Genomic DNA, 26522 nt, shown 5'->3' with positions numbered 1-26522 from the left:
CGCACGATTTATTGGCCTAATGCAATATTCGGTCGATTCTTGCATTTGCGCAACCGGCGAAAATTTTTACGAGCGTTGCTAAAACTGCAAACGGCATAAACAGAAACCAAAAACGAAAAATATAATAATAAAAATATACAAAAATAACGGCGAAAATCGAAAGACATGAAAATGCACGAAAAATGGCGAAATAAATAATGTAAAAATTTGGAAAAGTGCCAAGAAAATGAACGGATTTCAAATATCTATAAAAGTATTTATATATAGATATATAATACGTGCAACAGATGCGCCAAATGTGGATATATACACATCTCTACACACACATACACATATGTATATAGATGCTGATTAATCGATTTAGAGGTCTAGCTGTTGATTGCATAAGCCAGCGTCAGCCTCAGCTAAGTGAGCTTTTCCTGCATTCAACGCCCACGCACAGGCTCATAAAGCAAAGAGAGATAGCGTCAGGCGGACAAAAGTGCCTGGGGCGGGGCGGCTGCGGTGTAGGGGCGTGTTTGTCGCCTACGCTCATAAAATGTATTCAAGGACACGTTCAGGCAATTCAGCGCCCATATAAATGTGCCGCGAGGCAGACGCCACAGCAATTGACACGAGGCGTATACGCGATATTTAATTAACCACTTGACGCGATTTGTGATTGCATTGGCTAGCGTTCGCATATCCTGCGAGTATACATCCTGGTATGTCCTGGTATGCCTTTTTAATGCAGCCCAGGCCGTGGGCGTTTTATGTGCAATTGTCTGAGTTCTGACAGTGCACAAGGGTTTATTATTTAGCTGCAACTACAGCTGTTGCTGCTGCTGCAGTTGAAACTTCATTCTTAACTGCTACGGCAACTTCTGCTTCTGGTATTTAGCCATCCTGATCCTTCTTTAGTTTCTATTCTCTTTTTGCTTCTGCTTCCCGTATTAGGCATCCTGATGCCTTTTCAGTTTCTATTATCTTTTGCAACTTCTCATTCGGCTCTTATCCCAGCAGTTTCAGTTTCCTCTTTTGCTCCAACTTTACCTTTTGTCTTCGATTGGCATCTGTTTCTACGTGCTGCCTTAGTTCCTGTTCCATCTACTACTATTTACTACTACTACTATTTACTACTACTACTACTAGTACCAGGAATAGAAGAGTCTTCGACCTCAGCTTCTGCTGTAGCATTAGCTCCACCACTCTGCAGCTCCTGCTGCTAGTCTTGTTCCAACTCCTGCTGCAGCTTCCGTTTCTACTTATGCTTTAGCTCACAGTTGCTTCTTAAGCTCTTCATTTGGTTCCTGCTTTAGTTGCTGCGCATTTTCCTCACTCCCACAAAGCCTTAGCATTCAGCTTTATCTGCTCTTCCTTTTCCCATTTCTGTTTTGCTCTCTGATTCTACTTTAGCTGCTGGTCAGCTAGATTTACTGCTTTAGCATTAGCTCCTGCTTTAACAACTACTACTGCTGCTACTCCTCCTGCCCTTGCTACTCCTGCTGCTGCTTCTGATTTACCTCCAGCATCTCCAGCCTCTTTCTCTGGATTTCGCTCAAGTATCAGCTTATGCTCCAACTGAAGTTCCGCTTAAGTTTCAGCTTAAGTTTCAGCTTATGTTCAGCTGCTGTTCATGGCTGAGCTGTTGTTGTTGTCCTTGCAGTTGGCCTTCATTCAGCTGACGCCTGATTCCTGTAGTTGTAGCTCCTGCTCCCACTCCTGCTGCAGCTCCAGCTGGCCCATCTATTCTTGTTGCAAGTGCAACACTCCTGCTCCCACATTAGCCTCAGCTCCTTCCACCTGTCGCCCCTCGTCCTACAAGCGAACTTCATTCAGTTTGCCCACAATATGACGCTCCATTGCGTTTCACTCTCTCTCCACAGCCACCCACCTCCCACTCTCTCTCTGTCTCTCCCTCTCTCTATCTCATTCTACTAGTGTCTCGCACGTCGCACGCCAGCTGTGGCACGTGCGCCACTTTAGGAGCTGCGTTGGGGCTCGCTCTGGCGCTCTGGTGCTCGATGCTCAGTTGATGTTGGTTCCTCGTGCCGTGTGGTTCGTATTGTGGACGCGTTTGAAATTGAGCTGTGGGAAAATCAACTTTTCAAGAAATTAGGTAAAATTCGGCCATTCGTCTAATGAGCCAATGAATCTAATAGCCAAATTTATGTTTTTCTGAATTTGCATTTTTTATATGTTTTTTTTTTTTAAATTGCTTCACAGGTGTGTGTGTGTGTGTCTGCTACGCTTGGCGCCACTTCCGCTCATTCACTTTCTATATAAATATATCATTTAATTTGTTTTACATTCGTTTATTATTTATGTTTTTTTTATGATTTTTTTGCTGTTGTTTTTCTTTTTTCACTTAGGTCGAGCGCCATTAAAATTCTGACAGCCAAACAAATTATTTTCGGCCTGTCTGCGGCAGAGTCAAAGACTTTTATTATATGAGTATATATAAAGCCGATATATATATGTACATGCTTACATACATATACATATATGTATGTATACTGTCTACTAAAGATATTCATCTTTATTTTGTTTTGATTTTTTTTCATTAGCCTAATTTATTTGTGGAACATTTCGCCTTGTTGACACGCGAATAGCCAATTCAAGCAAATATTAAAGCGCATCTGTCGGTAACATTCCAATTAGTCTCCATATACCCTGTTTATCCTGTTTGCATAGGGCGTATCATTACTGCTTGATTGCCTTGAAGAGCTTACACATATATAACTATTTCTTTCATTGTTCCATTTAAATTAAAAAAAAAATAAATAAATTAAAAAAAATTACACATTATTATTTATATTTTTTTTAGATCAATTGATTAGTGTTCTATAATTAAAAAATATATTTTTATATTTCTTTTTTTTTTCTTTGCTAATCCAAACTTAAATGTATATTTTTATTTACTTTATAATTATTTGTCCCTTAAAAATATTTAGGGTATCTCCGGTCTATTATGAGGGCACTTTATCACAGCCAAAAAATTGTTGCCAAATTTTGAAAAGCTATTGTCAAGGTTAATGCCTAATGAGATCATATTTACATATACACATGGATGTATGTACATATGTATATGGATACATTCATATCTATGCACACCCATATTTGAGCAGTTCCCATTTTCACACGTGAAAAAATTGGCATGACATCTGCCGGATTTCTAAGTCGCAATTTCTGCATTTCAAAGTCTTGGCAATTTCTTGCATGATGTAAGACTGTTTATCAATTGACCGAATGTGCACTTATGTAAATATGTAAATAAAAAAAAATTCCATATGCACTCTATATGTTTATATAGCATTGTCTGGAAACAACTGGTTATTCAATTGGTAAACTTGCGTATACAAATCACAGATGTGCAATTTGATTTTCTATTGGTCTTATTGGAGGGCGTCGGTCGATCAATTTTCAAGCTCATTTTCTATTTTCCATTCATCTATGTATGAATATGTGTATGAGTGTGTGCGCTTGCATTCGTTTACGGCGCTGTAGAATTCTAGAACATTCTGGCTGTGTGCATGATTAAATGAGAAGTTGACAAACGAAATCAGCTGCAGTCCTGTGTGCAATTTAAATAAGAATCTTATTGGACTTGCAATGAGAGTTGAGAGCTAAGAGTTATTTTTGAAAGAGTATGCCCATTTTAAGTCATAATTAATTTGTATATGCTTACTCATATTTGTTGTCATAATCATAGCTCACTCCCTCGCTCTCCTGTCCACCCTTTCTTACACTCAAAAAAATTACTCATGATGCAATTTCTTTCTCTCTCTCCCTTGCAGCTATGGATATGAACAAGCGAATTGTCAACATGGATGCAATTAACACAAATAAACGCATGAAAAAGCATAATCAGTAAAATATACAGGAAAAAAACCGCAACATAAAGAGCGCATAAATATACATATTTATAAAACGACAGCCCAAAAGCAAAAGTAAAAGCACAGTCAACTCTTTGACTCTTCAGCCGAATTGTCAACTGTAAAAACGAAAGAGAGCAACGAAAAGAGAGCGCGCGAGCGCACTTTGCCTTTGTTTACACGCCCATTTGTGCGTTGACGTAGCGATTGCAACCAGAAGTGAACAATATAAGCAAATATTTAGCCAAACTAAGCAATAAATCAGTTGAGCAATTAATTAAATAAATTTCAACAGAAACGGTAAACTATTATTAAAGCGGCTTTACAGCGGCCGGAGGAAATTTCAACAAAGAGTTTGCGCATACATATATAAAGAGAGGCAGAGCGAGTGAGAGAGAGAGCAAGCACAGTTGGTATTGCACTGAGAGGGCGCATACTGGCGGCTGGTCGAAAATATACGCACGAAGACAAACGAACACACACACACCCATACAAATATACGTCAACAAATTTCGTTGAGTGCTCCAAAGTCGCGTGCTTGGCTCTGTTGGCGCTGTGCCGCTGCCATCCAGATAGAAATTGAGTCTCTCGCGTGACACAACGTGCGTCCAAACGAGCGGAAAGTTTTCTTTAGTGTGTGCTCTCTGTGTTAAAGTTTGCTCTGTTTTTCTTTCTTTGCTTTTGGTTGCTCATTCGCTTGAGTAGCATTAGCAGCGGGCGCAGGCAGAGCAGCATTTGAGCATTCGCCGCCTCCCCAACGAAACGGCAGTCGGTCATTGAAAGCCCAAAAAAACAATAAGAAAAAAATTGTTTTGCCTGTGTGGAAATTGGCATTGCTAACCGTGGTGAAGCTTAAGCGTCCAACTTACACAGCAAATAAACAAGCATTTTATAAATAAACGTGCGCAATAAATAAACAAACGGCAAACTTTTAAGTGCGAGTGTAAAATATCGATTTTTGTGAACAGCAAACGCGCGTCGATGACCTCGACGACGGTGACAGCCACGGCTAAAACGGTATAAAAGCAAAAGCTGTGCAAGCGAACGAGTGAGAGCGAGAGAGAGAGAGGCTAACAAGCTAACGCTTTTTGCCCAAATCCAATTGAGCCACGTTGTACATAATTGCCCAAGCGCATAAAGCAACAACAAAGGCAGCAACAACAACAACAATAAGAGCCACCGCAACCAAAGCCAAACTAGCAAAAGCACAAATTATAACGGCGTCCGCAAACCTAGTGCAAGTGGCAAACCTTTTTGTTGCTGGAAGAAGGCGAAAAAGTAGCACAGCACTTCCAGAGAGCGGCCCAAGCAGCTGCTGCAGTCGAAAATCACAGCGACACATGCTTAGATATCGGCTCGTCTCAACACACTTCCTAAAGCAGCCGTAGTTAGCCCACAGGCACAAACACACACACACAAACGCGCGCTAGTGGAATAGTGGAAGAGGGAGAGCAACAGCGTGCGAGTGTGAGAGCGAGCGAGCGAACGTACGAGCAACAACTGCTGCAACCACAACGGCTGCAGCAAGAGAGCAGTAGAAGGCGACAGAGGAAGAGAGAAAGAGAGAGAGACCGACAGACTGAGCGCCAAGTCACTGGAAAGGCCGATCGCAGGACACGAATACGAATATAAGGCGCTGCGCGACCATACAAAAAGGGCGTCAGGTGTGCCGGCTGAGCTCATTCACGTGCCGAACGTTGCAGTGCGAGGAGCCTGTTCACTGGATTAAGTGGAAAGTGATCGCATTCGAGTGTTAAATCGATTTAATTAATTCTAAAGCGCTCAACGCTTGAACAACCGCAACAGTTGCAACAGCTTGCAGCAGAGGCGGCCTAATTAATTTGCATCCGAGCGGGCCTTATAATTCAGTCACAACGTATTCGCTAGGAGTTCTACGCCTACTCGGTTTGAGCTGTTTTAATTTAGATAGCGAAAATGTGCAGAGATCGCGATATGAGTTTGTCATAGATCAGCGCAATCGTCAGTATAAGGTTAAGAAAAAAATTAAACTGATGCTGTACTGAGAGTCCCCAATGTCTGTATAACAGATAGATTGATAGACCGAGCGAGAGAGAGAGAGTGAGCGAGCGAAAGCGAGAGAGAGCGTGACAGCTAAAGAGCGAGCCTTGGACCAAGCAACAACAACAATAACGAAAACAACAACCAGGAGTTCTACTTAAGATCAACAAAGCTAAAATACCAAAGTTAACAATTTAAGTCTACAATATTAGTCATCATTCGATCGATCAATCAAAATCCATCAATCGAGCAGTCAAGCAATAATAGCCAGGATCATCGGATTCGCATGTGTGTGCCAACGTGTGTGTGTGATCGCCGGGGTGTTAAAGCCTGAGATGTGACTATTTTTTGCAACAACTTATTTGACTAAAATTGCCTCCGTTTCCCCCAAACAAGGAACAGAGGTCCAAGTGGAGATTTATTTTGTTGTTTCTTTGTAACGCTACTCGGTGTGCGCGAGCTTTCGATATATAGTTATTAATATTCTTATTCTCATTATTACGATTATTATTATTGTTATCATCATTATTATTATTATCAATATTGTTATTATTCGTGGTTTGTGTTAAACAAAAACGTCGTGCAACTGGCGAAAGTACGTGGAAAAATCAGCAAAATTGAAGACTTTGCGAGAAATCTTTGGAAGTCCGTTAAGGCTTGCGTTGTAAGTATAATTAATATATTCAATTATTTATGAATAAATAATAAATAAGTATTTGCGTGTCAATCGAAATTAGGCTATTGTCTTAGCGCTTTGTTGTCTTTTGGTAATTTTCCACCCTTGTCACTGGAATTTTCCGAAAATTTCATTTGCAGAAGCACGTAGGCCATCAAGAAAAACTACACTGAAACAAATAAGAAACAGCTGTTCTCTAATCATTGATCTTTATTCATAGTCGAGCGTTCCAAGTTTTTTTTTTTATAATAATAGAATTGATAATGCTGAGTCAGAGTGGAACACTTGGGTTTATCAAAGATCATTTAGCTTCATAGATTATTTCACTTTAATTTGGCACGAGCCGATTTTTTTCAAGGAATTTTAAGTTTTGATGTGATGTATATTCGATGTTTTTGCTTTATTTATTTATCCATGCATTTATAAAGTCTGTAGCACAAAGGAATTCTACTGATTATTTATAGTAATTATTATTAGTATTATATACTGTTGAAGTTAAATGTGATTTGAACAGCTGTGGCTATATACATAGTTGAATGTCGACGAACTTTATAGACTCGAATATATGACTTATATGACTTTTCCTCTCTTCTAATTTACTATTTCTCGATCTTACACGAATTTTTCTAATGCTTAAACATATTTCCTAATACTTAGACTTTTTCTATAACATGTTCATAATGGCAATCATTTTAACTTTGTGGTTTATTTGCCAATTCCAATGCCAAATTTTAGTTTTCCAAAGAAAGTTAAGGCTTAAAGTTAACCAAAATTCATTATTTTACTAAATAGTTTCATACATTTTTGTTTAGCTCACAATGTCTCTATAATGTCTCAAAGATGAAGATTCTATTCATACTTTGCACTTAGCCAAATTTAGCTATACCTTGTATTTCTATGCCTTTGCTAAAACTCAAAGATCAAGAGCGAATTTACCACTCTCTATATATTTCTTAGACTCTTTCTCGCTCTCTCTGTTTGTCAATCATTTCGGCTGGTCGGCTGTTAACTTAATTTATTGCCTTGACGTCCGTCTGTCACAATTATTGATAATCCATTTCACACATTTGTTCAGTTTGTTGCTAATCGTGTTGGATTTCATTTTTGATATATTGTTATAAAGAAATTCACACCTTTTGCATTTGTAAGCCGAGCGTTGCCAGGCACAAAATAGAACTTCATGGAACCGATTATTGGCAGTTGTTGATAAACACAGTGGCTGGACTTTGCTAACTAACTCAATCTAACTCTCTCTCCCTCTATCCCTCTCTCTCTTTCGTTTTTGCACTGTTTATGTCAATCATGATTGATATCCAATTTGTTCAGAACATAAACATTCAGTGTAATAGATAGCGTTGTTTGTCTATAACAAAGCGGCTTTCATATCTTTCGTATCGTAAGCGCTACCAACTGAGTTTTTTCCATAACTTTTCCATTGAATCGATTAATTTGTTATTGTTGTTTCAATATATGTACATATATGTATATATATAGTGTTCTTTGTTTGCCGTTGACGCATCAATGGTAAGACTCTGCATTAGTCTTCTGTACTCCAATAGAAGCACAGCTGAGCATTTACTGTGACATATATACATATATAGCTATATAGTTAAAGGCTGTCTCTCTCTCTCTCTCCCTCTGTCACATTTTAACATACTTTTTTTCCGTTGAGCTATAAATTTTCCATTTGGGTAATGCGACTGTCCCAATATTTACTTGTTGTCTCTACCTGTTCTCACTCTTGTCGCTGTTGTCGCGCGAGCTTAACAAACTGTTGCGTGCTTTTAGGCACCACACCCCTCACCCATGAATACTTACCTGTTCTTCACTTCGTTTCGCATAATTTATTTACGTGCTAACAATCTGCACGTCACAGTTGTCGCCGTCATGCAATCCCCATAATTTGCGGCTGTTGACCCAAATAATTACATGGCTTATTAGACAAGTCAATAAGACGTTGGTCAATTACGAAAATATGAACAAAATGGAAGATGAGCCGAGCTCCAATAGGCGTTACCTTGGGAGGTCAAATGAATGGGATATTTATTTAGGAAAATATATACATATATAAAGTGAAGGTTTTTATAGCGATATCTGTTTATATTTTCATTTAATTAAGCCTTGTTGATTTGTGGAACTTAGTTGTATTAATGAGAATCGCATACAAAGGCTTTGTTGTCATTGCTTTTACTGAAATGTGCTTTAGAGAGGGAAGAAATTGTTTTATAACAATATGGTGTAAGACAAACAGATGTACATACATATACCTTAAATTATTCTATACAGAATTTATTAACGTTCATACATTCATATATTCACACATTCATTCCTACATGTATTCAGAGTTCTACATATATACATTTCTATGTTCATACATACATTCATCATTGATATATACACTCATGTATTCATACATTCCCATTCATTCATTTACATACACTTCATCCTAAATTTCTTTGAGAACCGCATAGAAAGGCTGTACATTGAAAAGTATGCTGTACAGAAAGTAGCAAACCATTTCTGTATATGAGAATATACATTTAGGCATGAATATCTGCATATGTACATATATACTTCACATATATGCACATACATATATTCATATTTTAATATGAATTACCTCTCAACAGCAGACAATTTGTGTCGTTGGCTTTTTCTTTAGCCTCCGCATTCACACGGCTATTGTGCTTCAATTAACAAATCACATCGATCAAGCCACGAGCAAAATGTGTAAATTTGTCTATAATTAGATAATACACAGAGTTCACACTGTGCAGATATGTATATATTTTTTTACGTTCGTTTATTTCTGAACCGATTTGAAAAGTACACAAAAAAAAAAAAAAAACATTAAAGATTTATTTTTAGCATTGTACTGTGAAGAAATTTGAAATGTTTTTTCCTTTTTTTTTTTTTAATATACGCAAACAGCGGCAATTTAAAAAAAAAATGCCAAAATGATGGGCGAGATACCCTGGAATTAGGTTTGTGTGTGGGGTATATATGAGGGTGTCAATTTCTTATGAAAAACTATTTTCTTGGGCTACATGAGATTTGAAGAAGCTAAGAGAATTATTTTTTCTCAACGAGAATTTATTTCAGTTCATGACGAAAGCATTTCACAAGAGAGTCTCTATCGGGATATTATGTTATGAATTTTCTCATTGCTATTTCTCTCTCTTTCCCTCTTTTTTCTGGTCGTTTGGCGAAGCTATTCTTACCAATCAGTTCTGATTAATCGGATTCAATTTTCGTTATTTTAATACTCAAGTTTTTCTATAGGGCATCTACTAGCCTACTGCCAAAAATTCTTATGTTTTCATAAACATCGTTGATACATATGTATATTACGTTTTTGTTAGACAGAGATTCTTGCTGTTCTCATTGAGACTTAGTATGAGCTCATTCAAAAATCTCGTGACATTTGTTTACCATGCATATACAAAAAGAGAATACAAGAAAACAACAACTATATCAAAGGTGGGAGCCGAGAGCTAGTACCAGTCTGTCTACGGCACGTGGCAGCAGTTGACAAAAAATCAAACCTCATTTGGCAAAGCAAAATTAAAGCAGAAAAGTGGTATGCAAAAAATTTCAAATGAACAAAAAAAAAATAAAACCTGTTCGCCTTCACCAGAGAGACGCATAAATCAAGGCAAAATACAGTCATATATATATGGAGTATATATATATGTACATATATACTTGCTTGATCAATGCTTGGCAAAGTTCACGAAACTGGAAAGAAAGAAATTTTATACTCGAGTGTCTGCAGTGTGCTGCTTCAATTGAACTTGATTGATTTTAACGAAATGCGAGTAAAAATACACAATTTCTATATTAATTGAAACACAGCAGCCGCAGCAGCAGCAGCAGCAGCAGCAGCGGCAGCAGCAACAAAAACAATAATAATAATAATAATAAAAGAAATCATCAATGAAATGCAACCGCTGATTGCGTCACGTGCCGCCAATCAAAAGCCCCATCGCATAGAGTAGGCGTAATCGTAATCGCCAACACGTACTTTGCCCCATTTCAATTCCCAGCTTCCAGTTTTCAGATTGCCGCTGTGCCAATGCCCAATCGCCATTACCTATGCCCCATTCTCTGATTCTCTGATTTATTTACATATTTTATTCAATTTTTGCATATTTAAATATTGCTTTCCTTCCTTCTGTTCTCCACTTTTGTCGCCGCTCTTAAGTGTTTTTTGATTTATGAGCTTTATATGGGCTTTGTATTCGCTTAACCTTTGTCTGCTCATAAAGAATCTCTCTATTTGCTTTATTTAAATTTTATTTGTGTTTATATGTCATATTTAAAGCAGGTGTTTTCTTTTTGTTTGTTTAAAGGTAACATTTGATTATATATGACATTATTTTTTCATGGTGAAAACTTTGAGAAAACCCAAATTTTGCTATACTTTTCGAATAGAGAGAGATAAAGAGACCTATGTTGAACTGTTTTTAATCTTTGCTCTGATAAGCGTGCCTTTTATTTAAAATTCTGATCCCAGGGCGCATAATTGATCGTTTAATTCGCAGAATGAATCGCAAATCTCATATTCATTTGTATTCATCATTAATCATAATATTTCTCGAGCAGCCGAAACGTGTCTATAAGAATGTACATTCATTGAAAGGAATCATTTTTTTCGTACCGTAGAATTGCAATAAAATATAGCATATGTAGGATATATACGTATGTATGTAGGTTTGTATTAGATCAATTCTGAGTTTAATTTGTTAACTAGACGCCACAGTTAGAGCTCTTAGGGACTCGAATAATCAAACACTCATCAACTATGACCTATACTAATATAGACTCATATGCTATTCTAAAAGTAAAATTTCTTCTTATAGAGTATATGCAAATTAATTAAGCTAATCTCTGATTTGCTGGGTTCACGAATTTGTCTAATTTGCTCTCCCATAATCATTAATAATTAAACATTTGTGTATTTCCCATTTGCATTTGTTTTTTTGTTTTGCCTGATTTTTGGTTTTATTCCACTGACATTTTGTGGCGACACACGCACACACATACACACACACACACACGCACACCTTAAAACGTGACGTCAGTAACTCGTTTGCTTATTTGCCGGTTTCAAGCTCTCTGTCTCTGCCTCTCTCCCTCTTTCTTGGTTTTGCTCTCTTTCTCTCTCTCTGTCTTGCTCTCTTGCGTTGCACAATCCATGCCGCACGTGCTTCACATGAAACGCATTTCTGTGGCAAGGCCTTAAGAAAGTTTTCCATCGAATCACTTATAAAATAAAATGATTTTGTTTAGTCGATAGTTGTTAAATTGTGGGAAGCCTTGGCATTGATTAGACAAAACCTAAATGGAATTATACCAAAAATAGCGCACAATAAATATAGAAAATAGAGAGAGAGAGAGAGAGAGAGCAAATACAATCAATATGTGACTCTATCTAGCATTGACAGCCTCTTTCATTGGACATGAAAAGAAAGCCATATAAATCGACGCGAATTCTTAGATGTTATCAAGCTGATGTATGGCCGGGCGTTTAATTATTATTGTTTGTTTTTTTTTTTTTTTCTGTCTGGCACATTAATTACACGCTGTCAGGGTAGATAGCATATAAAAATACCTTAAGTACTAAAGTATAGCGACTAAATATAGTCAAACCAAATATGATCGATTCATTGACAAGGAAAGGAATTTTGTTCGCTTTGTCACATTAATTAGGCATTGCCAATGAACTGAAAAGCTTGAGCAGGCAGTTTATATACTCTCGAAATAGTCAAGTACTCAAAGCACACTCACATGCACACACCCACCGGAGATATGAATCAATAAGATTTACTCATTCCGCCACACGTTTAGCAATTTGATTTGTGTTCAAGGCGCCTAATCGCTTGCTCTAAATACGCTTAGACTCGACTAAGCACTCTAAAATGTTTATGTGTGTGTCATAAATAGTGTTTTTTTTATGAGCTCATTCTCTAATTTGACACATTTATTTGTCTAGGCGCATAGCAGGAATATTAGAATATTAGAAGTAAAATATAATACCTGAAGTACTCGCATATATATTAGGGTATATTAGGGTTATTTAACTCTACAAAATATTGAGCTATATAATAATTTATTTATTACGAAATTTATTAGCTGACTGTACGGAAAGTTTTCGAGTACTTCCAAATACTCGCATGCAAATATTCAAAGTACTTTCACTAAATGCCACAAATACTCCAAGGCATTTGCTTAAATAGACGCACTTAGCTTTATGAGCTTGATTACATTGAATTTACACTCAGCTCTTGCTGAAAGTCAAACAAATATATTGATTATTTCGAATGTGTATGCATATACTCAAAGTACTTCCAGCACTTGCTACCAAGTACTTACTTCGATAAGAAGAACGACTTAGTTATTATCAAATGGCCACGTCAATTGTTGTCTCAACAGCTGCAAGAAATAGTTGGAAAACTTTAAATTCTTTGATATATACTCATTTTACTTACAGGCAGCATTTCGCATGCTTAAAATACATATTTACTTAGCTTTCTATGGTTGATTATATCAGTTGGCTCTGTAAAGTGAAAGAATTATTTTTCATACTTTAAGCACGAGTGCATATACTCAAAGTACTTACTTTTAGGTGGCGGAGCTCGTAAGTAATTGAAATCAATTCTTTATTGAATGAGTTGTAGTATACTCTTGTAAGTCAAAACTCATTTATTCCATAGACTCATTCATTAATACTTTCTAGACTTCCACATGTTTCTCATAGCACTATTGTTTACTTTGATATGGATTCACTCTTAGATATTTTAAGTAAAATCGTAATTGGTTTCTGTAAGCTTATCCCATGAATCAGTTGCTATGCAGTTGTCTGTAATAGTATGAATATTAGTGTGAATACTTTGGCTGTTACTGAAGCAGCTAGCTAAAGATTAAAAGTTAGAAGTCAACTTACCGAGCTTTCTCACATCAATTAATTGCAAAATATGAAAAAGAAATACTTTGAATACTTCAAATTCTTTTACAACTACTTCAAGCACTTACATTGATATAGAAATACTTATAAATACTTTTTTATATGAATTTCTTGGCTTGTCAAATGAAGCAGCTGGATCAAATACATTAATTAGAATACAATAGTTAGATTGAATACATTACTTATTTATGTTTACTTTGATATGGATACTCACAATTAGTAGGATTGAATACATTAATAATTAATTAAATATATTCAAAGTACTCACATTTCTTAATAGAATAGTTAGATTGAATACATAAATTATTTATTAAATATATACAGATATTATTTACTATATACAAGATATTATTAAATATATTCAGAGTACTCACAATTACTCATAGAGCCATTCACAAAGAATTGCTGAAGTATTCAAGCAACATCAATTAATTGCTGGAATAAAACTTTGACATCCTTAAATCCCCCTCCAACTACTCAATGTACTTACAGCTAAGTAATTTCTCAACTAGTTCATTGCTTATACAATTGCTGCAATAACATAATGAGAGTAACAGCAGCCAAGACACCCACGCACTCACACAATGATCTGTTGGTTTGCTAAAGAGAGCTGCTGCGATTACCTTTAATCAGCTGTTTTACCTGGGCACCGGTTTGAGCCGGTCTACGCTGGCGTTAGGCAGTCTGCGCCATTACGGCTAGCCAGCCCGGCGAATCTTATCAACAATGTACAATGAATAAAAAAAATCAACAACTGACTTTTCAATATTTGCACGCCGTGCGCCCCATAAAAAGAATTTAAAAATATTTTCACAGTTTTTTTTTTCTTCTTCCTCACATTGTCCATTTCATTTCAGTTGATTTTGTTTGATTGTGACGCTGAATTTACATGGATTTGTTAAAATGCGCACATTGCGCATACGCCGCTTGTTACCGATTTTAGCAGCATGCTGTGAGTGGGTGCCATATATGTATACATGTATGTGTGTGTGTGTGTGTGCGTGTCTGTGATGCTGTTGCTGTGGCTGTTGCTGTGCACTGAGGCGAAGGTTTGTTTTCCTTTCCTACTTTGCTCATGACTTTGTTTTCGTGCCCGTTTCTGCTGTGAGGTAAACAATTTGATTAAAGCGCGTGTCCAAGCACATTGAAATTGTTGTTGTTGTTGTTGTTGCTTTTGCACATCATGATTACTTCGAGTGGGCGTGTTACACATGTAATATGCGGTCATAGTTCAATAACATTGAATTCTAATCTGAATTTTATTTAAATGCTGTTACTTCGTGCTTTTGCTACGCTTTACTGCAGGTGGAAATTTTAGTTGCATAAGCTTTTCCTCTATTACATTTTACTGTAAGCAAGCAGGTGGGCCATATCTTGAAATAACTATAGGTATATATATATATATATATATATATATATATATATGTTTATTACCTAAATATAAACAAGAACACACAGTCAGGTCATTTTAAAAATGGATTATGACTCATTGCGCTTATCAGAAATTCATTTTTTTTTTGTGGCAAAAAAAAACATTTTCGATTCACATATTGATTGCTTTAATGGGTTGAAGCTACCTGTTTATCATTTACTTTTTTATTAATTATTATTATGGAGCTTATCAGCGGGTAGCCTAAGAACTGAAAAGAGTATATTGGCATTGCGTAATGTGCAAGAGATATTACAATCATTGACTGTTGAACTCCTCTATATAGCAAACTTTATATGTGGCGTGGAAAATCGAAAGACTCTATACCTACCCTAGTTTGGGAGCTAGAGATTTCATATCAAAATGTTAAGTGACATCAGAGGTTTATCAAAGATACTTCAATGGTTTTTGTACCCTGAACGAGTATTATGCAATCGGTGTTGCCCCACTGCAACATTCCAACTAGTTTTTATCGTAATTAAGTGCAAAGTTGGGTTTTTCAACACTCATGCGTTGGCCTTTATCAATTATGTTAATAACTAATTGCATTTGGCTGAGTCTGCAATTCTAGATATTTGTCTGAGTTTCTTTTGTCTGCGTCTGGTTTTGTTTTTATGCGTTGAGTGACTCATAGAGCAGCCAGCTGCCACATTTGGGGGCATAAACAGTCGTTAAATCAGCAATTTCTCTCTCTCTCTCTCTCTCTCTCTCTCTCTCTCTCTCTCTCTCTGCTGCTCTCTTTGCAAATAATATAAACAATTGATAAACGTAATACGGAAATACGTAACAAAAACAAATTCGCGAGAAGACTATAAATATGTCGTGGTCCGTTAATTATAGCTAAATCAAGGCAATGTTTAGAAATGTGAACATAATGGGATGCTATATTTAGAATTTTTGCCAATAATAGCATAATATTATTTAGATATACATAAGAGAATAGTAGGGTATTTAGTTACTATAGCTATCAATATCTTTTTAAGTCTGTTTATAAAAGCAATGGGAACTTATATATGAGTGTGCTTTGAATAATAACTCATCCTATTGTAATCTTCAGTCATACTATACTGAACTGGGGAACTACATTAGTGTGCTTATGCTCCCTCAGATGATTAGTAATCTAGAGTTAGACTTTACTTTTCTTATACTGAATTCCAGCTTGAAAAGTAAATTCCTATTCTTTTCTTGCTTGAAGCAACTCTTTTCTTTACTATTATTTATTATCTAGTATCGTCTTATCTCATTACTTGGCTCGATCTTATTACATTTCAAGCAAGGAAATTTAAATTTGAAAAATTCTTTAATCATATATACTCACTTACTTATTAAATACAATTTTCTCTATGTGCCAAATACAAAGATTTTTAAAAAATACCATAGGAAAAAAAAAACAAAAAATAATAATTAAAAATAGAAAACAATGAACAAATTTGCTTATAGATTGAATATATTAGATGTCTGAAATACGTAGATATTTGCTGACAGACTTCATCTGGCATTTCTTTTATGAATAGAAAAGTTGACAGAAGATTGACAAACAGTTGAACAAATATGTATATGAAGATATTTGTTGATAGACAGCTAACAGAGCATATCGATAGAGAGATTAGGAAAGGAGAGATAAGTGGGCTAATAAAAAAGAGACAGATTGTCAAACGGATGGTAGAAAAAAAAATGTTTTTGAAGTCGAAAAGTCGAGATACTGGGATACGCCTAATGGAGAGAGCTGCAGCAAAATAAATAAAGATAAAGATACTTGCAGTAGATAGACAAAGTGACTGGGTTATGAAACATTTAAATAGTATATAAATAATTTATAACAGATTTGGTGTTACTTAAATCCAAGCTAAATTCCATGAACTTAAAAAGCAGACTAGATTAGATAAAAATAGACTAAAATCTAGCTGGGAGTTTATATCACACGTAGAATGCAATAATCTACAATTTTATTATTAAACTCGCATATTTCATCATATCCTGTCAGGCCCTAAGCGCAGCCAACTTAATGTGCCACACATGCTCAACCAGCGTTGCCAGATAGCTGTAGTTAAGCCTAAAGCAAACATAAAAGCTGTTTATTTAAATATTAATTAAAAGATAGCTGGCCACAAAATCCATTTCATTATTTGTTTTATTTGATATTAAGTGGAACTAAGCGTTGCGCGTGCTTTCGATATTGCAATATGATAGGCAGATATACATGTGTATATATATGTATATATTTATATTATCAAATATCTATGAAATCATTTGTATTGCTGCACATTAATTTTGTGCTGTCAGCGCTTGTAAATTCCTTTGACAAAAGAAATGCCTCATTCCCTGCCAAATTCGATGTGTCTTTAAGTTTGGTCCAATTAAATTGATAAGCATTAATGCGGGGCTTCCGAATGTGGGCATGGGGCTTTGCACGCGCCACAATTTGATAGAGACTTGAGTTTGGGGTTTGTCCTTTTGGCATTTTATTGTTGTTGCTGTTGTTGCTGTTGTTGTTGTTACTGGTGGTGTTCGCGATCACGTCGCCCATTTTGTGTGTGTATCTAGAGACGGCCCTCCTTCACTCTCTCACCCCCTCACCTCGCACTCTTTCTCGCTCAGCTGCTGCATTGACGTCAGCGGCGCGTGGGCTTTAATTGTCGTTCGTTGAGATTCTCAAATTATTGTTCTCACTGCCTCTCTCACGTTCAGTATGTTGTCTGTTGCAACAACAACAACAACAACAATAACAATAACAATTAATTGAGCGTATGTGCGTAACCCATAAGCAGGGTGATTGACACAGTTCTGCAGCGGCCAGCGTTAATTAGCTCTAATTGTGCGCTCGTTTTTTTTGGCTTCACCTGACAATTGTTGCTTTGGCGACCTTTTGCTGTGACATTGCACTTGAAAAATGGGAAGAAAACAAAAATGTTTACAGTTTACTGTTATTGTTCAGGAAGTCGCTGTTGCTGTGCGCGCTGCTTGCATATCAAATGTCTTTATTTGAGTTGAATTGAAATTTTGCATGTGCTACTGCTGTTATTAATACTGTATTATTCGCTTTTTGGGCATCAACAAGCGCATAAATTCATAAACATGTCCATAAACAGCCGACAAATTAGCGTGATTTATTTTTAAAAATCCCCCCCACTCAAAGAAAAAACAAAACAGTTCATAAATAATTAAGTCAAAATGTATGTATATACATATACATATATATATTTATCAAGCATACGCCCGATTGTGCTGGCTGATAAGGTCAGCCGCCAAAAATCTTGTAGTCTGCAGTCTATCGAAAATATTCGCACCTTTGTACTTCCGCTCTCACTCACTAACCCAATCGCACTCTCTCTCTCTCTCTCTCTCTCTCTCTCTCTCTCTCTCTTTCTGCCTGCCTGCCTGGCTGACTGCTCTCTCAGTCTCCGCTATGATCGATTTGTGCGCAGAAGTGCGCGCGCTCTCTCTCTCTCTCTCTCTCTCTCTCTCCCTCCCTGTACGCTTTTCTCGCTCTCTCACACAAACTAACGCTCATTCGCCTGTGCTCGCCAGATTTTTCGCATATAATTTGCGAGGTCGACGTTGAAATGAATTTAATCGCATTTCGGCGCGCGCAGAGAAAACAACGAAAATAAATATATATAAAAAAAAAAGAAAAAACAATTTCAAGTGCTACGGAAAAACAAAATAGAAGAGGGAGAAAAAAAAAACAAGCAAAACTTTTTAACAAAACATGTGAAATTTTGCATTTGCGTTTAAATTGTGATAAAACACAATTTTCAAATGCAATTCAAATAAAACCAAAAACAAACTGAACAAACTTAAAACATAAATCAAGCAAAACCTTAAACTTCAACTTGACTTTAATTCCTTGAAAGTCGGCAAATTTTCAATTGCCTTCGATTGAAATAAATTTGCTGGCAATTTTTCATATGAAGTCAGCAACGATTTCTTTATTATAATTTCGTTGCCAATTTGTGATAAATTTATACAAAAAAAAATTGTGATATATAAATTAGTACTTTTATATATATATAAATAAATATATATATATATATATATATATATATATATATATATATATATATAGAAATAGCAATAGACTGATATATTTAGTTAAAAGTTACAATGACGCCAAAAATTATTACATACTTTCTGGTAAATAAATCAAATTATTATTTTATTTTTATTATTATTACTAATAATGTTATTATATGGCCTATCATTAAATTGTCACATTTTTATTTGCTTAAGCAATTTGTAAAAAATTATGGGGAAGTTGTAGTTGCCCCAAAAGCGTGGTTGGCTAATTTGTTGCTTATATAACGTTAGGCGATGAAAAAAAGAAATAAAATATTGGTGCTAGCATTTTCAAGGATATATGATGTATTTATAGGGATATGCCAATGTTGAGTTAATGATTAGTTATCAAATACTTCAAGGACTATTAGCATTTATTAAAGATTTCGTCATATTAATCGCATAAATAGCTGATAATTTAAATATATACCAATACTTATATCTAGTTTTCATTTATTTAGAACAGCTACTTTATCTACTTTCTAAAAGCGGTTTGAATTTTTAGTGATAACCTTGAGTAATTTTAAACTCCAGAGATTATCTAAAATATTTTTCTGCATGGCATTCAGCAATTAGTCAACACACACAGGTTTACATATCAAGAAAATTCGAGCAACTAAACAAAGTAATACATACTAACAATCCCGATCAGCATTATTGATAATACTAATTTTCATAGCAGCTCGACTATTCTATAGAGCACACATTTACATTTCTACGAAAGCTCTTTTTAGACTTCAGTTCAATTAGGTTCTATTTTTAATCGACATCAACTGTTGATTATCAGTGTGAAATGTTGTGCTAATAACTGCTCGATTCTTTGTAAAAAATATTTATATTTTTCATTAACTGCCTGGCGTGTTCGGTTCGCCTTGTAGAGAAAATTTAAGAGATTTGTCTGTCGGGCACTCTGGAACGTATTTACGAGTTTTATATATTGCTTCACCTTCCTTTAAGAATAATAATATGTAATATAAAAATGTATTATATTCATAGATAAGTAGAAGATAAGTAATTATCTTAATTTTAATATATATTTTATTAATATATATTTTATTAATATACATATATATTTTTTTTTATAAACAAAAAATTATACCACTTTATGGCTGCATAGACATATACATATAGACATATATATTTTTTTTACGTATATGCATCAGGACTGGAATATAGAGAATTTATAGGGATTAGCAATTTATAATTTTGAATTTTTATTTATTTATTTTTATATGCAAAATATATTTGAAATATATATCTTTGTAGGCTTGACAGAGGCATCATTTGCATTCATATAATATAAATTTATATATTTAAATTGCCATTTCTGCCATTTGTATACTGCATAGAAATTTTTATATATTTTTATATATATTTGTATATGTTTTATATATATTCTTAATATTCTCTTATTTCATCTTCTTGGTCTATATAGTCCTATATGAACTTCTAAGCCTAACTCAGCGAATGGGAACTGTATTTAATATACCAATTAATCATTTTCAATATTCATTCAGTTCTAGCCGCTGACTGAGCTTTGGATTATATTATAAATAATACACTTTATTATTCTATGACTTAACTTGAACTCCATTAGTGTGTCAGTAATTTCTTTTATACAAATATTCCGATCCAGACTCTTACTCATATGTCAACAAAACAGCAAAGTCTTACATAACATGAACAGCTATTCTGGCTATTACGAGAAGTCTGTTGAATCGTAACTGTTTGCGCCTTTATGACTGAGGCTCAGCGCCAAGCATGACATTGCAACTATATCGAAGCCAACTAGCAGCTAGTAAGACGTATTACTCACGGGAGCTATATTAGCCCATTTAATGGGCGGGCGCATAAATGTCGCCCCGCCTGACATTTAACACTTTTTGTGCTTAATTATTTAACGAGCCATATATTAAGCGGTTTTGTGCGCTCAAAATAAATTTCTATTCCTAATTGAATTTTAATCAATTTTATGTGTGAATTCTGGCAGATACATATATAGATATATATATATATATATATAATTGTGAATGAATGATGTCAATTTATTGTGCATGTATTTTTTATGGCCTTCTTGGTTGGGCATTCAATCAGTCTTGCAGTCGAGTAATTGGTCATTTCATTATATTAATCTATATTATTTATCTCAAATTAAATATTCTATTTCTTAGTCATGCAGCTGTGCGTTGAGTCAGTCTGTCAATTCAATCAGACAGTCAATCAATATGCAATAATTTTAGATATATGAGCGAGCAGTTGATAGCAGAATACTGTATAAATGGGTCTCTTACAATATCAATATTTTTGATTTAGTCAGTGTCTAAGTTAATCAAGCAATTATTCACTATATCCCCTCTAATTAGCCAGTAGAGCCTGAGTTGCATTACAAAGTCTCCACAAAAGACTCTGTGAAAAATCAAATACAACTAATTTTTACCGTTGCTTGAGTATGGTATGCCTTGAGTCAATCAGTCAGTCAGTCAGTCAGTCAATCAGCCAAGGCTTTTGCTGCGAGTCATGTGCTGGCAAATGTTGTTTTAATTACTGGCTCGTGATTGCGAGTGTCTCGAGACAGCGCCATACGCGTCGTATGAGCAATCTTTCAATTTACAATCGAGTATTTTATTAAATGCTAATGGATTTGAATTCTTATTGCATATTTTGCAGTGCGGCATGCGCCATCCCACAACTGGCCTTAACGAAGACGACCTGAGTCGTCTCACTGGTTCATCCTCCTCATCAAATTCGTCGTCGTCAAGCGCCAGCTCATCCTCATCATCATCATCATCATCGTCGTCGTCGTCGCCGGGAACAGGCGCTGGCACTGGCACAGCCATAGACGTTGCCATTGTCACATCGGACAGCTGCGATGTGGTGGTGCAGCACTCGAATACGGAGGCAACAGCCACGCCACGCTTCAATTCCACCTATCTACCCGAAATCATAAATCCATTGGAATGGCAAAAGTCACGTAAGCGCAAGGAGCGCCTGGACAGCTGCTCGGCGAGCAGCCAGGATCGCAAGCTACAGCGCAGCAACAGCGAGGAGCTGCTGACCGAACCGGATCCAGCAATCACAGCAAACTCTGCATCGACAACAACAACAACAACAACAACAATAGGCACACCAACAGCGGCAACAACACCCAACACTCTCAACAACCAACGCTCATCCAATCACACATGTGACGTCATACGCCGTGTCTCCTCCGAGGAGTTCAAGCGCACGGCCAGCTTTGCCAGCTATTGCCAGGAATTCGAGCGCGACGCCAAAGTCGACTTGCCCCTGGACAACAGCGAGCAGCAGGAGAATAATGCGGCCTTGGCCAATGTGCCACTGAATATCAACGCGGAGGCGCTCAAGGATCGCGCACGCTTCGAGACAAGCCCGGCGCGCTCTCAGCCCCACTCGCCGGTGCGCAACGGCAACGGCAATGGCAATGGCAAGCAGCAGCAGCAACAGTTGCTGCGCGATGCCAGCGATGACAGCGAATGCGAGCACGAGCGTCGCCGCAGCAGCGAACGCTTCTGCAAGTCGCGTCAGCCGCCGGTACGCAAGTCCGGCGTCAGCAAGAAGCCCAGCGCCGTGGGCAAGTATTTGCCCTCCAGGCGGGACGAGCAGAGCGCCTACAAGTACGATCTGTCGGCGCTGAAGTATGAGCGTCGCGGCTTCATCAGCAGCAAGAAGCAACAGCAGCTGCAGCAGCAACAGCAGAGCACCGCAGCAACAATCGCTGATCACAATGACAACAATCTAATTGACTTTCATCAGCAACAGTTGCAGCAGCAGCAGCAACTTCAGAACAAGCGCAGCACCAGCATCTCGCCCACGCCCACCACGAGCAGCTCCTGCAGCTCGGCGGGCAGCGATGACACCACCCCGAATCCTGCGCCCATCAAGGCCAAGCCACCACAGCGCCAACAGCAGTCACTCAATCTGACCTCCGCCCAGGAGTCGCTGCCCTGGGAGCGCGGCGATGAGCCAGCGCCCGTGCTGAGCCGTCGCTATGCCCACTCGAGACACCATGCCGGCGGCAACATCGATGCCGCTGCCAAGCTGGCCAAGGTGATGCCCTATCCACAGCAGCTGCCCAAGCAGGCATCCAGCGTGCAGCTGCTGGGCGAGGATATGGATTGTCTGGAGCCCATGGATGCAGTGCGCGCGTTTAGCTCGCTGGAGAATATGCGCACACGCGACGTCATGCAGCAGGTGGTGCCCGCTATGATGGCTTTCCAGACGCCCGAAGAGCGCGTCAAGGCCATCAATCGTCGTGTGACAGCGCTCAAGAAGAAACTGGTGCAGCTGGAAGATTCGCTGGAGCAGCGTCTGGGCTATCGGCCATCCCAAGCGGAACGTTTGAATGACAAATACATGAAGAATGCACTCGCCGAGCTGAGCAAGCTGCGCAAGGAGCGTCACGAACTAAAGACTGATCCCATCTCAGCGCTGGGCATGAAAATAGGCGCCGGCAGCTGCGGCGCTGGCTACGCAGCCAGCGGACAGGAAGCAGCCAAGAAATTGGAGCGCATGAAGCATACGCTCAGCGAAATCGAGCAGGTAAGCGAAGGGTAGGGGAGCGGGGGAAAGGGTTGGGCGGGGTTCCTTTGCAAATGCCAAAATGACAAATCAACAAACATATTTAAGGGGACTACAACACGCCTCGACTGACGTCAACATCATTTAATGGCATTGTCTAAGCTAGCAAAAAAAAAAAATAAAATAAAAATATATAGAGAAGAATCGGATGTGTCTGAGCAGAACAAGACGTTTCTTGCGCATGTGTTCGGTTTGAAAACATAATGAGAAATATTTGGAAGTAGTTGAAGTGACAAACACTTGGGAAATTAAAGAAAATTGGGTTATAAGAGAGAGAGGGGGGATAGAATTAGCTAGGAAGGAATGAACTGAGAGAGAAGGAATGAAATAAGAGAGAGGGAAGAGAGAAGCAATATCTGTCAAATAAATTATTGTATACATAGCATATAGTATATAAGCGAGGAGAGTTTGAAAAGTTTTGTGATCTTACTAATAATAATAATATGTATATAAAATAATTAATATATTTATATTGAATTGAATTTATATTGAACAAAGTATTAAACAAATGTACATGATTTTTAGAGTATATGTATGTAACCAAATACCATATATATGTTTATATAAAGTCGACTCTTTATAATTTGTATCCTGCTAAATAGAAAATCGCGATAAACCGAAAAAAGTTATATTCTCTGGAAAAAATGCAGTCTCGTTAATTCTCGATAAACAGTAAAATATTACTAAGATAGATGCGGCTACTCACTATAAGAGCATTACTTTTAGGGCACACCTAGGTTAAATCATTCTCTGTTCCCTGTTCAGTTCTAAGGCTTCCACTATTACGTCCATTCTTTGAGCCAGGCAGACAGATAAGTCCCTAAGCTCTTGTTATATGCACTAAAAATAGAATTTGATTGGACTATAGTTACGCTTAGCAAGCAAATATAATTTTACAGAGACCTAAAGACATGCATTTGATATATACACGTATAATAGATATAGAAGTAATTGCATATCTGTCATATACATATACACATATAAAGTACTTTCATTTCAGAGCTGTTTCTTATCAGTTGTTTGCATTTGAGGGCCTTAAGTAAAGCTGTTTTCACGTGAGGCTTCAATTTCACGACCTCAAATTGAATAAAAGCCTTTTCAAAACATTGTCATTTCTCTAATGTCCCAGATGACAAATGGGTGTCGTATATAAAGTAAAAGTTCTTAAGACTGTTTTCCCATAGCCATATTTTTTGTTCATAAGCGGCTAAATGTCAACATGTGATCTTAGGTGAATGTATATGTATATGTATTATATTTATATTTTGCTTAACAATTTGTTTTGAGAAACTGTTGTTTTTGTTTCTTATATAAGCACGATTATATGTAGCCATAGATATGCAGACAGGCCTCTTGTCTATGTTAAATATCCACAACAAAAACAAGAAATAAACTTGAAAGGCTGCCAAAGCGACAGCGAAAAGTGGAAGAAAAATTGGCATAAATAACATGTAGATATATTGTAGGGGTAAATAATATCATATACATACATATATATAGATGTTAGACACATATAGGATATAGGTTGCACTCATATTGTAGGGGTAGATAATATCATGCATATAGAGGCGGCTATATAGGCTGCATTTGTCACTTTTCCCGATTTTCCTAGGCTATTTTTACGCATTTGCTTTCACAAATTCCATTTATAATAATTGACTTGTTTACGAAGACGACAATTTCACTGTCAAGTGGATTCCACTTGGTTGCCTTTGGGGCATTATACGCAATGGGCAGCCCCATTTGACATTTTGTAAATTTGCTAAGGAAAAAATGCAATTTGCACTTGAAATTTGTGATGGATGTGTTTTTGACAAATGCGACGCAGTTTATGGTGCCCTTTGAGCAGTTAGCTAATAATAGCCTCAATTCCTTTGCAGAATCTCAGCGAGAAACGTACGCAGAATCATCGGCCACAGCAGCTGGAGGAGCTGACCTCGGATCAGCTGGTGCAGGAGAAGAGCGCCGTCCAGCATGGCCTGCTGTACTTCGAGAGTCTCTATGGCCATCCCATAACCAAGGAAGAGCGAGATGCGGCACGCCCACTCTACGATCGTTATAGGCAGCTGAAGCGTCTGGTCTCCCGTCACATTATATTCGGCGGTGGTGCCGGCGTGAATGAGTTGCCCACGATATTGGAGCATGAGGCTATGGTCTTTGAGGCAACATCGACACCGCTGCAGTATTCATCGAATAACAGTACTGAGACGACGAACTCACCCAGCGACTCCATGGCGCCAAATAACCAAACACAGAATGCTTCCTCCGATGAGTCGACCACAACGACAACAACAACCACAACAACCGCCACAGACTCGGCACAGGCGGAGAATATCGCGGCGCTCAGCGTGGACCAGCTGTGGGAGCAGCTGGAACGTGTGCGCAACGAGAAGATGGTGCTGAAGGCGACCATTAGGGAATACGAGTCCATATTCGAGGAGCAGAATGGACGCAAAATGCTGAAGCCGGACCGAAAGAGTCTCGAAACGGAGACCTATGCGCAGTACAAGGAGAAGAAGGCGAAGGTGCGTCTGCTGCAGGCGCTGATCAAGAAGCACATCGGACACTAGATGGCGCTGCATACACCCACACAGACCGACACACACACACACACTCAGAGTCATACAAATTATTTATTTCATACACAACAAAGAAAATATTATTTCAAATTATATATATATAGCATACAAATTAATTATAATTATCAACAAAAAAGAAAAGATAAAAACAACAAAAAAAGGAAGATAAACACGTAGTTTTAGATTTACATTTATCATATATTCTATAATGATACATTTTATGAATATTGTTGATTCCTTATTGTTTTTGAAAAACATCTATACGCTAATGCATCAAAAACAAAACAAAAAAAAAAAAAATTAAAAATAAATAAACATTACAAAAAAACAAGCTGCAAGCAATTTG

The 26522-nt window shown here is 37.3% G+C and overlaps 1 protein-coding gene across 2 annotated transcripts; it reads left to right on the top strand.

The window, feature by feature from the left end:
- Window positions 1–1963: 1963 nt before the first annotated feature.
- On the top strand, window positions 1964–26507 carry LOC108653169 (uncharacterized). Of its 2 annotated transcripts, XM_018103492.2 has the most exons (4): window positions 1964–2098; window positions 3777–6537; window positions 21669–23558; window positions 25478–26507. In XM_018103492.2, the coding sequence occupies exons 3-4, from the start codon at window positions 21675–21677 to the stop codon at window positions 26165–26167; spliced, it is 2574 nt and encodes an 857-aa protein (XP_017958981.1). In that variant the 5' UTR covers window positions 1964–2098; window positions 3777–6537; window positions 21669–21674; the 3' UTR covers window positions 26168–26507. The 2 variants fall into 2 exon arrangements, with proteins under 2 accessions (XP_017958981.1, XP_017958980.1); XM_018103491.3 differs by lacking the exons at window positions 1964–2098; window positions 3777–6537 and adding an exon at window positions 18504–19079.
- The last annotated feature ends 15 nt before the right edge of the window (window positions 26508–26522 follow it).

Source organism: Drosophila navojoa, chromosome 5 (assembly GCF_054131105.1).
Source record: "Drosophila navojoa isolate 15081-1374.11 chromosome 5, UAZ_NAV_1.0, whole genome shotgun sequence".
NCBI lineage: Eukaryota > Metazoa > Arthropoda > Insecta > Diptera > Drosophilidae > Drosophila > Drosophila navojoa.
This window is presented reverse-complemented; position numbering and strand designations above follow the sequence as displayed.

Bases quoted from the DNA above. Each gene is read 5' to 3' on its own strand.
- LOC108653169 (XM_018103491.3), top strand. From the start codon at position 19,050: ATGACGCCAAAAATTATTACATACTTTCTG. The intron at 19,080-21,668 runs GTAAATAAATCA...CATATTTTGCAG, and splicing joins AAATTATTACATACTTTCTG to TGCGGCATGCGCCATCCCAC. The intron at 23,559-25,477 runs GTAAGCGAAGGG...ATTCCTTTGCAG, and splicing joins CGCTCAGCGAAATCGAGCAG to AATCTCAGCGAGAAACGTAC.